This window comes from Bos mutus, chromosome 3, assembly GCF_027580195.1.
Source record: "Bos mutus isolate GX-2022 chromosome 3, NWIPB_WYAK_1.1, whole genome shotgun sequence".
NCBI lineage: Eukaryota > Metazoa > Chordata > Mammalia > Artiodactyla > Bovidae > Bos > Bos mutus.
The window spans coordinates 57,841,547-57,857,269 of NC_091619.1; the positions used below are offsets into that span (position 1 = coordinate 57,841,547).

A 15,723-nucleotide genomic window follows, 5' to 3' on the forward strand; every position below is an offset into this window, starting at 1 on the left:
AGAACAATCTCTATGATAAGGCAAAATGTTATGACATATGTATCAAGAGATTCCAATTTACAGTGGAAATTTGTGTACCTATGCATAAAACAGATATGCATAGAACAAGGTTATCTTTTGGTAGGATTGCATGTGATTTTTTACTTTGTTCTTTTCTACAGTTTGAAAATTTTCTCCAATGAAGGCATAATATTTGTAATCAGATAAAGTGTTTCTCAAACTTTAATGTGCATATCAATCAGCTAGGTAATCTTATTAAAGTTCAGATTCTGACTCACTAGATCTAGATCTGGGCCTGACTTTTAACAGGCTCCTGGGTGATGCTAATGCTACTAGACTGGGATGAAACTTGAGCAAGACACTATATAATATTATATACTCAGTCTTCCTTCTATAACCATGTAGATTATGAAGATCACAATAGAACAATTTTTTAGAGAAAGCTTGTTACTGTAAGACTGTAGTGATATTTAATGTTGGTCTAACAATTCAACATTAACTGAGAAATACGCTGGCAATACAAAAACAAACTGACAAATTCTATGCCTTTTAGGAGTTTAAAATCAAATAGGGGAGAGAGGTAACTTGAGGACTAATGTAACATAATTTTAATACTATATAATAAAGCATAACAGAAGTGAGTATAGATGTTATAGAACACAGGAAGAGATCATGAATTCTAAAAAGGATAAACGTCAGAGGAACAGAATGCTTCAGTGATTTTGTTACAGAGATAGTATGTGAGCAGAGGCTTAAAGTAGGATATATCCCCATCATTGGCAGTAGTAGGAAAAGGAAATTCCAAGTAGAAGAAACACCTTACATTGTTGTTATAATGGGATTCCACCGTCTGACTACTCGTTATCATGTTCACATAGTGGCCAAAAGTGTTAGTTCTGCATAGCTAATTATTAAGAGAAATGCAAAAATCAAAACCACACAAAGCTATCACCTCATGCCTCACAGAATGGCTATAATCCAAAATGTACAAATAACAAATGTTGGAGAAGATATGGAGAAAAGGAAAGTCTCGTAAACTGTTGATGGGCATGTAAACTGGTGCAGCCACTAGGGGGAACAGTAACTACCATATGATCCAGCAATTCCACTCTAGGGTATATATATCCAAAAACATTTTTAAAAATGAAAATAATAATTCAAAAAGATACATGCACCCCAACTTTCATAGCAGCACTGTTTACAATAGCCAAGACATGGAAGCAACCCAAATGTCCATCAATAGACAACTGGAAGGTATGGCATATGAACGTGTGTATATATGTGTGTGAATGTGTATATGTGTGTGTGTATATATATATGTAGGTGTACATGTGTATACAAAATATATATATAAATATAAACATACATAATACTCAGCTACTAAAAATAATGAAATACTGCCATTTTCAGTAGCGTGGATGGCCCTAGAGAATATTATGCTTAGTGAAGTAAGTTAGAGAAAGACAAATATGACTCACAGACAGAAACAGACTCACAGACATAGAAAACCAACTCACAGACATTGAAAATAAACTTGTGGTTACCAAAGTAGAGAGGGAAAGGGTGGGCACAAATTAATGGTATGAGATTAACATATGCAAATTACTATATATAAAGTACAGAAGCAACAAGGATTTAATGTACAGCACAGGGAATTATACCCAGTATCTTGATAATGGAATAGAATCTGCAAAGAGCTAAAGCTGTTATAATAGACCAGTTTAGGCAGTTTTAACTTTCCAAAGTTCATACAGTCTTTAAGGCAGTTTACTCCCATGCTTTAGTGCAGGGGTCTCCAACCTCCAGGATCTAATGCATGATAATTTGAGGTGGAGCTGATGTAATAATAATAGAAATAAAGTGCACAGTCAGTGTAATGCACTTCAATCATCCTTCCCCCAGTCTGTGGAAAAACTGTCTTCCCCTGGTGCCTAAAAGGTTGGAGACAGCTGCTTTAGTGTACTATATCTGTATCTTTGTAACTTCTAAGCTAAAAGACCTCCCACATTATCTTTTCATCTACTTTTTTCATCTGCAATATTCCACTGCTTCTTGGTAGTAATTAAGTTTTTGAGGATTTACAATATTATAGCCTGAAAACTAGGCTATGGGAAAAATAAGATTGAATTATTACCCTCAAAAACAAGAGCAGAAAGAGCAAACATACAGACAACATAGTAGTCAAGGAACAATGAAATAGGAGCTTAAAAATGTATAAGTAACTTTCTGTGGGAGTTTAGCACTGAAGAAGAAATTAGCATTAAGAAGAAGATGGAGCTTTCAAGTATACTGAAGAATGAATTTTGAGACTCAGAGGAGGAAAACGTGACTGCAGCCATGAAATTAAAAGACACTTACTTCTTGGAAGGAAAGTTATGACCAACCTAGACAGAATATTAAAAAGCAGAGACATTACTTTGCCAACAAAGGTCTGTCTAGTCAAGGCTATGGTTTTTCCAGCAGTCATGTATGGATGTGAGAGTTGGACTATAAAGAAGGCTGAGCGCTGAAGAATTGATGCTTTTGAACTGTGGTGTTGGAGAAGACTCTTGAGAGTCCCTTGGACTGCAAGGAGATCCAACCAGTCTTCCTAAAGAAGATCAGTCCTGAATGTTCACTGGAAGGACTGATGTTGAAGCTGAAACTCCAATACTTTGGCCACCTGATGCAAAGAGCTGACTCATTTGAAAAGACCCTGATGCTGGGAAAGATTGAGGGCACGAGGAGAAGGGGATGACAGAGGATGAGATGGTTGGATGGTATCACCAACTCTATGGACATGAATTTTGGTAAACTCTGGGAGTTGGTGATGGACAGGGAGGCCTGGCGTGCTGTGGTTCATGGGGTCGCAAAGAGTTGGACACAACTGAGCGACTGAACTGAACTGAACTTAGCTCTGATTCTATCTGAAAAAAAATCCATATACAAAATTGCTCATTTGTTCAATACAGTATTTTTATCTAAACTTCACTAATATGGATTTGTATCTGCCAGAGAAATAACCCATCAATTCACAGGAAAGAATATGTAAAGTATTTGATGGTATTCATCTATTCAGTGCTTAAAGTGTTGCAATTAGACATTAAATATATAAAGTCCGACATTTAAAATGTGCAAAACTTCCATCAAGTTCAGCATTGTATAACTCAACACACCATTTATGATCAAAGAAAGATTTAGAAGCTAACCATAACAAATTTGCTAGAAAGAAAACTCAGTGGAATGTCAATATTCCCTTTCATTCTGAGTTAGAATAAAAAGAATTCCTTCATGTTTTTGTTTTGAACTTCATGTACTTATATGTTCATGGAATCAGCTGTTAAATATTTATGTTATCAAACAGGAATTCCTGTTACTTTAGTAGTAAAAGATAAAACACATTTAAGGCACCTGGAAACCACTATATGGCCTTTATTTTTTGTTTCTTCTTAAATTTAATGTCATTGAAGAATAAAGAAACTTGTATTAAAATTGTTACATTTCATATATACCTAAATTGATCATTATAATCTTTACTCAATAGTTCAGAAACCTAATTTTTAATAAAATTTAATGTAGTTTCTGTGCTTATTTCCTAAATAGAACTTTTGAAACAAGCATACTCAGAGAGCTTATCAGCAGGAGATATTACATTCTTTTTTCTTATCAAACAAATCATGCAAGTAAACTGTTCTAAATAGCATAAAGAATGTAGTTTGCATGAAAACTGCATACTGTCAAAGTGCCTTCCATAACTCACACTATAAATGAGTAAAAATTTGCGTTTCCACCAAAAATAAACCTTGGAATTTTGAAACAAAAGGATTCCTCTGTTTCTGTTGTATCCTTATTTTCTCCTCTACATCAAAACATTTCATAATAGGAAACCAGAACTCCATGCCTACCATACTCATCACTACATATATACAATTATTTTGTCTATGATATTCTGGGATATGAAATAGAAAGTGAAAGAATGCTTGATTAATGAACAGTCACTCTTTAAGTATTTCTTATATCACATCTATTATTTGAATGGCTACAAAGTTTGTACTTCATTTCACTGTGCACACACAGAAGTCGCTTAGTTGTGTCCGACTCTTTGCGACCCCATGGATTGTAGCCCACCAGGCTCCTCGGTCCATGGGATTTTCCAGGCATGAATACTGGAGTGGGTTGCTGTTTCCTTCTCACTGTGCACTATGATCCTATTATTTTGTGACATCACAATAAAGAAAAATGTTAACAGCATTTTATTTGTTTCTCCAAAAGAAATCATAGTTCCTGATATTACCTTCAGTTGCTAGATTTTAATATGTGTCTCAGAAAGTGTTATAAGCCCCACCCATTTTTTTAAATGTTGAGGGTACAGCTCAAACACAACTTTTCATTATTAAAAGCCCATGACATTCATTATTTGTGACACATTTACTAAATACCCTCTATTTGTAGAAATAGGGGCTAGTGTACTAATCCAGTGCTGTCCTCATTCCTCATTGAATGTTTAATTAAAAGATCCCTGAAATGCATAAAAATGATTTCCAAAAGGCCTTAGGAGACTGCAATTTAACAGAACAGGGCTAGTAGAATGAACAGCAAACTTTTGTTGCTTGGTAAATTTTAATAATGTACTCCTATTTCAATATTCAACAGTTCATTACCTTGAAGATATTTGCAATTTCTCATTACCAACTTGCTACATAGTAAGGATTAATTATAAATCATCAAAATCTCTAGAAGGAAAAAAAGTACAAATACATGTTTTTTACTTTCTCCTTAATATAACTTAAAGGTAAAAAAAATTCTGATGTGATTAAAAAAAATTCAAATAAGCTTCTGTGGAACTATGAAGCTACTATATAAACAAAGGTACCGATTCTGCAAGCCATTCTTGTTCTGTTGTTGCTTTCTGAGCTGAGTTTTCTTAACTGCTATGGAGTATATAAACAGAAAGAGGCAAAACCTAGTGCTATTTGGTGATCAAAGACACTAAAAAGCACCAAGAGTAATTCTATTGTTCCTTTAATCAGAGGGACAAAAATACTGTGAGGAAGGTCCAAGGTGGGATGTGGAATGGCAGCATTGGTATTGTTTATAATTGAAATGTATCCTTTAAAAATTGCATGTCACAAAAAATCATTACGTATCACCATTTCAGCCAAGCAGTAAGTCCAAACACTTTACCATGTCTGGAAAGAATGTGATGCATGCATAAACAAGTACCCTCCACTATAAGAAAGCTTCTGATATTTTTAATGTTATAAATGTAAGATTTCACATAGAATACATAGAGTAATCATAGTATGCTTTCATATTATAAATCCTGCTTGTTAAACTAAAGTAACTTTTACACATGCATTTAAAAATAAAATATGGCAAACATAATAAAAATTTAATTATAAATTCAAGGGTTCTTTTACCCCCTTTTGAATTTTAAGGCTTAAAATGTATGACATTTAAAAAAATAAACTGATTATCTCTCAAATGTAGGCATTTCACTTTTACATAAAAACAAAAAATAGAAACAAAACTATAATACACACTAGAAATTTAAATCTTGCAGAAAATTTTCCCACTGATACTCAATTTAACTGATTGTATTTAAAACAAAACCATGAGCTATATGATTCAGCTCAATTTATAATCAAGCTTTTGTGGATTTTTTTCAACTTTACCTTGCAAAATATATTTGTGCAAATTACAAAAAAGACAACTAAAAAACACCCCCATAGTTCTCTGAGTGATTCTAAAACTCCAATTAGTATTTTAGCTTCTAGTTACAATGTATCAAAAAACAAAAACAAAACTTACTTGATCTGTCCCATAAGGCAGTATGTTCAGAGAAATGAAGGCTGTCATTTTCCAGAGCTGTTTTCTGATCATGTGCAGTACCTTTGGAGTGTCTATGAAATAATCGGCTAGCAAAACCTTCCAATTTCTGAAGAGCAGTAGTACCTGTATACTGGTTACAGGGTACTTCTCTGTAAGCTGCCATTCATGTGTATTTACACTTAACTTATCGTAACTGAAAATATTTCCAGAAGGAGCTCAACAACTACTTACACAGAAGCTAAGAGCTATGCATGTGTCAAACTTCCTGTTTGCAGAGTATTCAAACCACTACTGCTGTTCTGTTTCCTGTTAATATAAAACAGCACATTACTGAGCCTTAAAACTGTCCAACTAGAGATGAAGATTTTAAAGACTTGCAATATCATCCTAAAAGGGTCTATGTTTGAGTGTTTTAATACTAACACACAGGTTAATGAGAACATTAAATATAAAGCTTTAAATATAAATAATAAGCTGAAAAAAATTTTAAAAAGAAAAACTATTTAAACATACATTACAACCCTATATAAATAACTGAAGGTCAAACCACTCTCTGAATATAATGTTTAAAAGATTGTATGGTTTTTTCCCCCAGCAAATCAGCTAATACAGACTAGTATAGACTTTATAGATCCTTATAAACAGTTAACTTTTCATTGAAAACTGGTATGGAACAGATATTGCAAAACATTAAAAAACAAACATAACTTTTAATGAAAAAAATGTGAACTATAATTTAAAAAACCTCAACATTGCTAACTCACTGACTTAAATCTAATACATACAGAAATTACAAAAACTTAGTATGGTAGTTGCTGCTGCTGCTGCTAAGTCGCTTCAGTCATGTCCGACTCTGTGTGACCCCATAGACGGCAGCCCATTAGGCTCCTCTGTCCCTGGGATTCTTTGCTTACCAAACATAATTTGCTGACAAGTGGACATCAGCAGTACATTTTAAAACATTCTATGATTTGAAAAAATATTAAGATTTAAAATATATAAAATCAGTCACAGCAAGAAATTTCAATTGAGAGGAAAAAAATCCTTCTAGTTGACTGAGATATGTTAATTTCTAGACTTGACACTGAGGATTGCTCTTACCTGATCTCTTGATTTAGGGATCTCACTTTGAAACAGCTCCTTCAGGTAAAAGTAAACTGTCCATTTGCACAAAAAAGTAACCTGTGACATTTAAAAATGATTCGGGGTATTTGCCTTGTGACATTTTTATTTAAGGATGATAAGGGGGGAGGAAGGAGGGAAAGGAAAGATCTTTTAAAAAAAATCAAATGGGAGATGGAAGGGTGACTCGAGAGGGAGGGAATATGTGTATACCTATGGCTGATTCATGTTGAGGTTTGACAGAAAACAACAAAATTCTGTAAAGCAATTATCCTTCAATTAAAAAATAAATAAATTATAAAGTAATCTATCAAAAAATCTTATGATTTCCTGCCTACTGCTTAGCAAACAAAATAAATAGAAACAATAATGACAAGCAGAATAAAAAGGAATAATATGTAATCAAATTAGGATACCACACACACACACACACACACACACACACACACACGCATACAAAGGAAACACTGACTAATGCATTTTGCCAAGAAAGAGCTCATTTGTGTACATTTTATTTTGTACAATAAAATTAGTACCAATCTAAACAAACAGGCAACAGTATCTACAAGACCAAACTTCTTAAATTGTAGCTTTCTGAGAAATGTGTGTATATAATAGATAATTTCTTTATTAACAACCGACTTTACACAAAACACACCATCAACAGGTGTCTACAGTCTTTAATAAACATCTATAGACTATTAGAGAAGGCAATGGCACCCCACTCCAGTACTCTTGCCTGGAAAATCCCATGGATGGAGGAGCCTGGTAGGCTGCAGTCCGTGGGGTCGAGAAGAGTCGGACACGACTGAGCGACTTCACTTTCCTTTTTTACTTTTATGCACTGGAGAAGGAAATGGCAACCCACTCCAGTGTTCTTGCCTGGAGAATCCCAGGGACGGGGGAGCCTGGTGGGCTGCTGTCTATGGGGTAGCACAGAGTCAGACATGACTGAAGTGACTTAGCTTAGCAGACTATGAGCTGTCTCTTTATGGGTGTAAAGTGGATAAAATTCCTGAATCTTTCACTTGCTTTCTTGGGATAAATTCTATTCATCCTCAAGGCTCAGCAAAGATGTCACCTCTTCATGGAATGTTTCCCACACATTTCCTGGAAAAGTAAACTGCTCTCTCCACTGTTTCCAATAATCTTGGAATTTTATGTTAAAATTTGTTTATAAATTTATGTCTCAAATTGTGCAATGCACATATTACATAATAAACATACATATAAAAGTATTCATTCATTTTTAATAAGTTAAGGTCTAAGTAGAATCAAACACTTGAAAATATTTTACTTATGATAGGATCATATTTGTAAATTATCCAACAACCACCTAGCTGTTTATATATAGAGACAACAGCAATGGAAGTAATGTCATTTAACTTCTCTATTTAATCTGTTACAAAATTTTATTCATTCTTTGAGTTTCATTTTTATTAGTGCAAATGTGGATTTCTAAAATAACTTATTTTCCCTTCTTCCAGCCACTCCTTGCAATCACTCATCTCTGACATATGAACCTCCCCAAATATTACACTCACAGTATTCCCTTGCCAAAAGTACAAGCTAATTCTAATATTTCAGCCCAAAATATTTGTTTTTAACACATGTCTAGCTAGACAGATCCAACATTGCTGGAGTTTTGTACAAATATTCCAGATTTCTAATTATAACACTCAGATTAATTTATTTAAAGCAATGTATAAACTTTATAACAAAATTACCATAGGAAGGAGGGGGAGGAGGTGGAGGAAGCAGAGAAGGGAGTAATCTTCAACATTTAAAATTTATCCTTTTTCTTCAATAAAACTCTTTTTTATGTTACAAAGTCCTTATAGAAAGCAAAATGTTTAGTCCTTACAGCAGTATTTCTATATATAGTAATGTGACCAGGAAGCTGTTGTTATATAAGTACTTAGGCAATTTGATTCTTACTACAAAGAACTCTACTGTCATCTACTGCTAGAAAGAAATAACTACAGCTTTAACTAAAACTGAATTTCTTCATAATTCAAATTAATATTAAGAAGTATTTTGCTTGTTACCCTGATAGTATCTTCATAACCTGAATTTGTGCTAAGATGTCTAGCCATCTACCCAAAACTTGCTGTAACAACATATCTTATATTCTATTAATAGTTTAAATAATGTATGATAATAAATTATACCAGGGCTTCCCTGGTAGCTCAGATGGTAAAGAATCTGCCTGCATTGCTGGAGACCTGGGTTTGATCCCTGGGTCGGGAAGATCTCCTGGAGAAGAGAAGGCAAACCACTCCAGCATTCTCGCCTGGAGAATCCCATGGGCAGACCATGGGATCACAAAGAGTCTGACATGACTAAGCGACTAACACTTTCACTACGATAATAAAACTAGAGAGTAATCAACCTAGAAGTTATAAAATCTTTATTATTCATTCTGCATTAATTCTAAAATTCATAATAATTTTCAGAGTTGAACCTCCTTTGATTGTCATATCACAAAATATTGCTTTATTTCTGATGTTTAATAATAGTAATGATGATACCTTACATTTACAAAAACCTTTTACAACATATAAAATGGTTTCCACTGATTTCAAAAGAAGCAAACAGGACAGGTATTATTATCCTTATTTTAAGATTAGAAAACAAACATATAAAATATTAAGTGACTTGCCAAAAGTCACCTATGTCCTCTGCTTCCTGCTGCTGCTGCTAAGTTGCTTCAGTCGTGTCCGACTCTGTGAGACCCCATCAAGGTTATCTGTACTGACAAAATGATTCCCACAGTAAAGACTTTTTCAAACAAGGGTAGGGAAGTAGAGATTAACGGCTAGTAGGAGATGGAAATAGTTTCCAAAGTCTGAGATTCTGCTACGAGAAAATGTTCATTCAGATGGTTACCTTATTAGCCATGCAATTTCACTGTCCACATTTATGTTTATAATCATGTTGGGGCCAAGTAGAACTATATACTTTAGAGTTTGAAGGTTAAATTAAAAAAACAAACAAACACGGAAGCATATTTGATACGTAAATAATATATCTGCTGCAGGCAGAGAGGAAATGATATGACCATGACCCCTGCTATACAAACAAAGGTTTTGGAGTAATAGTTTTGCCTTTCCCAAAATGGATTCATACCTTTTATAAGTGAATTCAACTATTTAAGACTGGCTGATTGCATTTAGCACAGCATAACAACAGAGGTTCATCCATGTTGTGTTTTTCAATAGCTTACTAATTTTTTATTGACTAGTACTCCACTGTATGGACTTACCACAATTTATATATACATGTACAATCAAATTGCCTTTGCACCTTTGTCAAAAATCAGTTACCCATAACTGAGTAGGTCTATTCTAGATTTTCTACATTGTTCTACTGACCTATGTGCCAGTTCTTTCATCAGTGGGATACTGTGTTGGGTACTGTATCTTTTAAGTAAGTCTTCTTAAAAGATACAGTACCCAACACAGTATCCCACTGATTGTATAAATCTTTCAACATTTTTTTGTAAATTGTTTTGGCTATTATAGTTTCTTAACTTCTCTATATAAATTTTAAAAGTTTGTCCATGTCTACAAAAAGAATGTTGCTAGAACTTAATTGAGATTGTTTATTGAGAGAAATGATAACAATAGGTTGAGTCTTTCAATCCATGATCATATCGTATCTCATTTTTCAGGGCCTTTGGTTTCCTTCATCAATGTTTTATATTTTTCAGCATACAGATCCTGTACATATTTTGTCAGTCTTATCCCTAAGTACTTACTGCTCTTTAATTGGAGCTATTATAAGTGGTACTTTGAAAGATGTTTGCAGCTGTTCGTTGCTAGTATATTGAAATACGACTTATTTTTGTATGCTAACCTTGTGTACTGGAACATGGCTAAACCCACTTATTAAGCTTTGGGGATCTTTTCCTTTTGTAGATTGCTTGAGATTTTCTTTGTAGAAAATTGTTACCTTTGAACAGATACAGTTTGGTTTATTTTTCCTTTTTAATTCCTTTGTTATTTACTTTTCTTGCCATACTGTACTGCCTAGGACTTCCGGGAACACGTTAAACAAGTGGTAAGACTGAACATTCTTGCCTTATTCCCAATCTTAGGAACAAAGGGTTCAGTTTCTCATCATTAATTTTGATGTGAACTGTAGAAATTTTTTGTAGGTGCTCCGTACTGAGATAAAGAACTTCACTTGTAATCCTAGTTAGCCGAGTGCTTATATAAAAAGGATGAATTTCATTAAATGGTTTTTCACATTTGTTGGTTTGATCATATGGCTTTAGTCTTCTTTAGTCTGCTAATATGGTGGATAACAGTTACTAATTTTCAAACATTCAGAAAATGAAGATCATGGCATCCGGTCCCATCACTTCATGAGAAATAGATGGAGAAACAGTGGAAACAGTGTCAGACTTTATTTTGGGGGGCTCCAAAATCACTGCAGATGGTGACTGCGGCCATGAAATTAAAAGACGCTTACTCCTTGGAAGGAAAGTTATGACCAACCTAGATAGCATATTCAAAAGCAGAGACATTACTTTGCCAACAAAGGTCCGTCTAGTCAAGGCTATGGTTTTTCCTGTGGTCATGTATGGATGTGAGAGTTGGACTGTGAAGAAGGCTGAGAACCAAAGAATTGATGCTTTTGAACTGTGGTGTTGGAGAAGACTCTTGAGAGTCCCTTGGACTGCAAGGAGATCCAACCAGTCCATTCTGAAGGAGATTAGCCCTGGGATTTCTTTGGAAGGAATGATGCTAAAGCTGAAACTCCAGTACTTTGGCCACCTCATGCGAAGAGTTGACTCATTGGAAAAAACTCTGATGCTGGGAGGGATTGGGGGCAGGAGGAGAAGGGGACGATGGAGGATGAGATGGCCGGATGGCATCGCTGACTCGATGGACGTGAGCCTAGGTGAACTCAGGGAGTTGGTGATGGACAGGGAGGCCTGGCGTGCTGTGATTCATGGGGTTGCAAAGAGTTGGACACGACTGAGCAACTGAACTGAACTGAACTGAAACCAGACTTGAATTCCCAACATAAATACCTCTTGGTCTTGGTGTACTATTCTTTTCTAAATCGCTGAATTCAATTTAGTAATATTTTATTAAAGATTGGTATATGTTTACAAGATATATTGTTTTGAAGTTTTATTTTTATGTACAGTCTTTGCATGATTTTGACATCAGATTAAGAAAGGCTGCATAAAATAGAGGATTCTTTTATTGAATTTTTATTATCTTTTTTTATTAGAAGGATAATTGATTTACAGAACCTAATTGTTTTCTGCCAAATATCAACATGAATCAGCCATAGATTTACATATGTCCCCTCCCTCTTGAATTTCCCTCCCATCTCCTCCCCCATCATATCCCTCTAGACTGTTTCAGAGTCCCTATTTGAGCTCCCTGAGTCATACAGCAAATTCCCATTAGATATCTATTTTATTTATGGTATTGTAAGTTTCCATGTTACTCTCTCCATACATCTCACCCTCTTCTTCCTCCCCTCTTCCCCATGTCCATAAGTCTGTTCCCTATGTCTGTTTCTCCATTGTTGTGCTACAAATAAATTTATCAATTCCATCTTATTAGATTCCATATATATGCAGTAGTATACGATATTTATCTTTCTCTTTCTGACTTACTTCACCTCTGTATAATAGGCTATAGGTTTGTCCATCTCATTAGAACTGACTCAAATATGTTCCTTTTTATGGCTGAGTAAGATAATCACGTTGGTGTGATCACTCACCTAGAGCCAGACATCCTGGAATGTGAAGTCAAGTGGGCCTTAGAAAGCATCACTACTAACAAAGCTAGTGGAGGTGATGGAATCCAGTTGAGCTATTTCAAATCCTGAAAGATGATGCTGTGAAAGTGCTGCACTCAATATGCCAGCAAATATGGAAAACTCAGCAGTGGCTACAGGACTGGAAAAGGTCAGTTTTCATTCCAATCCCAAAGAAAGGCAATACCAAAGAATGCTCAAACTACCACACAATTGCACTCATCTCACATGCTAGTAAAGTAATGCTCAAAATTCTCCAAGCCATGTTTCAGCAATACATGAACCATGAACTTCCAGATGTTCAAGCTGGCTTTAGAAAAGGCAGAGGAACCAGAGATCAAATTGCCAACATCCGCTGGATCATGGAAAAAGCAAGAGAGTTCCAGAAAAACATCTATTTCTGCTTTATTGACTATGCCAAAGCCTTTGACTGTGTGGATCACAATAAACTGTGAAAAATTCTTCAAGAGATGGGAATACCAGACCACCTGATCTGCCTCTTGAGAAATCTGTATGCAGGTCAGGAAGCAACAGTTAGAACTGGACATGGAACAACAGACTGGTTCCAAATAGGAAAAGGAGTACGTCAAGGCTGTATATTGTCACCCAGCTTATTTAACTTATATGCAGAGTACATCATGAGAAATGCTGGACTGGAAGAAGCACAAGCTGGAATCAAGATTGCCAGGAGAAATATCAATAACCTTAGATATGCAGATGATACCACCCTTATGGCAGAAAGTGAAGAGGAACTCAAAAGCCTCTTGATGAAAGTGAAAGAGGAGAGTGAAAAAGTTGGCTTAAAGCTCAACATTCAGAAAACGAAGATCATGGCATCCGGTCCCATCACTTCATGGGAAGTAGGTGGGGAAACAGTGGACACAGTGTCAGACTTTATTTTTCTGGGCTCCAAAATCACTGCAGATGGTGACTGCAGCAATGAAATTAAAAGACGCTTACCCCTTGGAAGGAAAGTTATGACCAACCTAGATAGCATGTTCAAAAGCAGAGACATTACTTTGCCAACAAAGGTCTGTCTAGTCAAGGCTATGGTTTTTCCTGTGGTCATGTATGGATGTGAGAGTTGGACTGCAAAGAAAGCTGAGCACCGAAGAATTGATGCTTTTGAACTGTGGTGTTGGAGAAGACTCTTGACAGTGCCTTGGACTGCAAGGAGATCCAACCAGTCCATTCTGAAGGAGATCAGCCCTGGGATTTCTTTGGAAGGAATGATGCTAAAGCTGAAATTCCAGTACTTTGGCTACCTCATGCGAAGAGTTGACTCATTGGAAAAAACTCTGATGCTGGGAGGGATTGGGGGCAGGAGGAGAAGGGGACGATGTAGGATGAGATGGCTGGATGGCATCGCTGACTCGATGGACGTGAGTCTGAGTGAACTCTGGGAGTTGGTGATGAACAGGGAGGCCTGGCGTGCTGCGATTCATGGGGTCGCAAAGAGTCGGACACGACTCAGCGACTGAACTGAACTGAACTGAAACTTATTTTAGAATAGTTTTAGATTTACAGAAAAAATTGCTAAGATACTAGTACAGACAGGTACCATATACCCAACATCAGTTTCCATTATTATCAACATCTCACATTAACATGGTAGATTTGTACAGTTAATAAACCAATATTAATACCGTATTGTTACTAAAGTCCAAAGTTTACTCAGATTTCCTTTTTCAGTTTTTACCTAATTATTTCCTTTCCTGTTCCAGGATCTCCTCTAGGATACTGCATTACATTTAGTGTTCAAGTCTCCTTAGGCACTTCTTGGCTGTGATGGTTTCTCCAACTCTCCTTGCTTTGATGATCTTGACAATTTTCAGCTTTGGTCATGTATGTTGTAGAGTATACCTCTGTTGGTATTTGTGTGATTTTTTTTTTATGATTAGCTAGGGTTATGGTTCTTAATAAGAGGAAGAGGACAACAGAAGCAAAGTTGCATTTATATCATATCAAAGCTATATACTATCAACAAGGCTTATCACTGTGGATGCTGACCTGGATGCATTGATCACCTAGCTGAAGTAGTTATCAGGTGACTTCACTTATAATTACTTCTCCCCGTTTCTTTCCATACTGTACTCTTTGAAATAAACTCACTATGCCCAGGGCACACTTCAAGAATAGGGAGTTATACTATCTCATTGAAGGCATAGTGGAATTCTGCCTAGGAAATGTATCTCTTCTGCCTATTTATTTATTCAATCACTTATTAACATCAACATGAACTCATGGATATTTATTCTATACTTTGGACCCTAATCCAATACTACATTATTTTGTTGTTAAAATTACTCAAGCTTTGAGCACTGGAAACTCAATTGCCTCTATGTCTTTTGACACGTAATCGTGTGTGCATACACACATGTGCATGCATGCGTATTTGAGCACTTACTTATTTTCTACCACTATAAAATGCTGCCGCTGCTGCTAAGTCACTATAAAATGGGCCATGCTCATTTTCTGTACTTACTGCTCCAGTCCCCAAATCAGTCATTTCTCCAATAAGCCCTACTTCCTTTACTAGAGCATAGTATTAGAAATCAAGACTTTCAAACTAGGTGTGCTTACAGCTACTGGGATGTTGTTGCTTCCAGGCCCTCTTAGCTGTGAAAGAGAGAAATGTATGTGAATACTAACATATATGTATATCCATTTTTATAAATATTTCTATATGTAACCACCTACATCTAAAGTAAGATAAACATAAGTTCTTCCTGGTACTGCTAACTCTAATTCATTACTCTACAATTCATTTTAGCTTCCTCCCTTGCTTACCTGAAAACTCCCACTTCAATAGTGAAACTTGGCTTCCACCATTAGCCATCCATTTACTTACTTGTTTAATTTCAGTATACACACATGGCAACACCAGCATTGTGAATCTGATCCAGTTAAAAACGTTATCCCCATGGGAAACAACTTTATCAACCAGAGTACACTACTATGCAGTTTCTTTAGCCTCTGCTATTAGAGACTCTACTTACTTCCAAA

At 35.6% G+C, this 15,723-nt stretch overlaps 1 protein-coding gene across 2 annotated transcripts in view; it reads right to left on the bottom strand.

The window, feature by feature from the left end:
• The window catches only part of PRKACB (protein kinase cAMP-activated catalytic subunit beta), a 144,755-nt gene that overhangs the window by 82,749 nt on the left and 46,283 nt on the right, over positions 1–15,723 (bottom strand). The window contains exon 1 of one of the 2 annotated variants that reach the window (XM_005887423.3): positions 5,791–6,068. The exons of the other annotated variant lie outside the window; for it this stretch is intronic. Within the exon in view, the coding sequence (XP_005887485.1) occupies positions 5,791–5,974 (184 nt within the window). The 5' untranslated portion in view covers positions 5,975–6,068. Of the gene's footprint in view, positions 1–5,790; positions 6,069–15,723 lie in introns of those variants that run through there. 2 annotated transcript variants of the gene reach the window in all.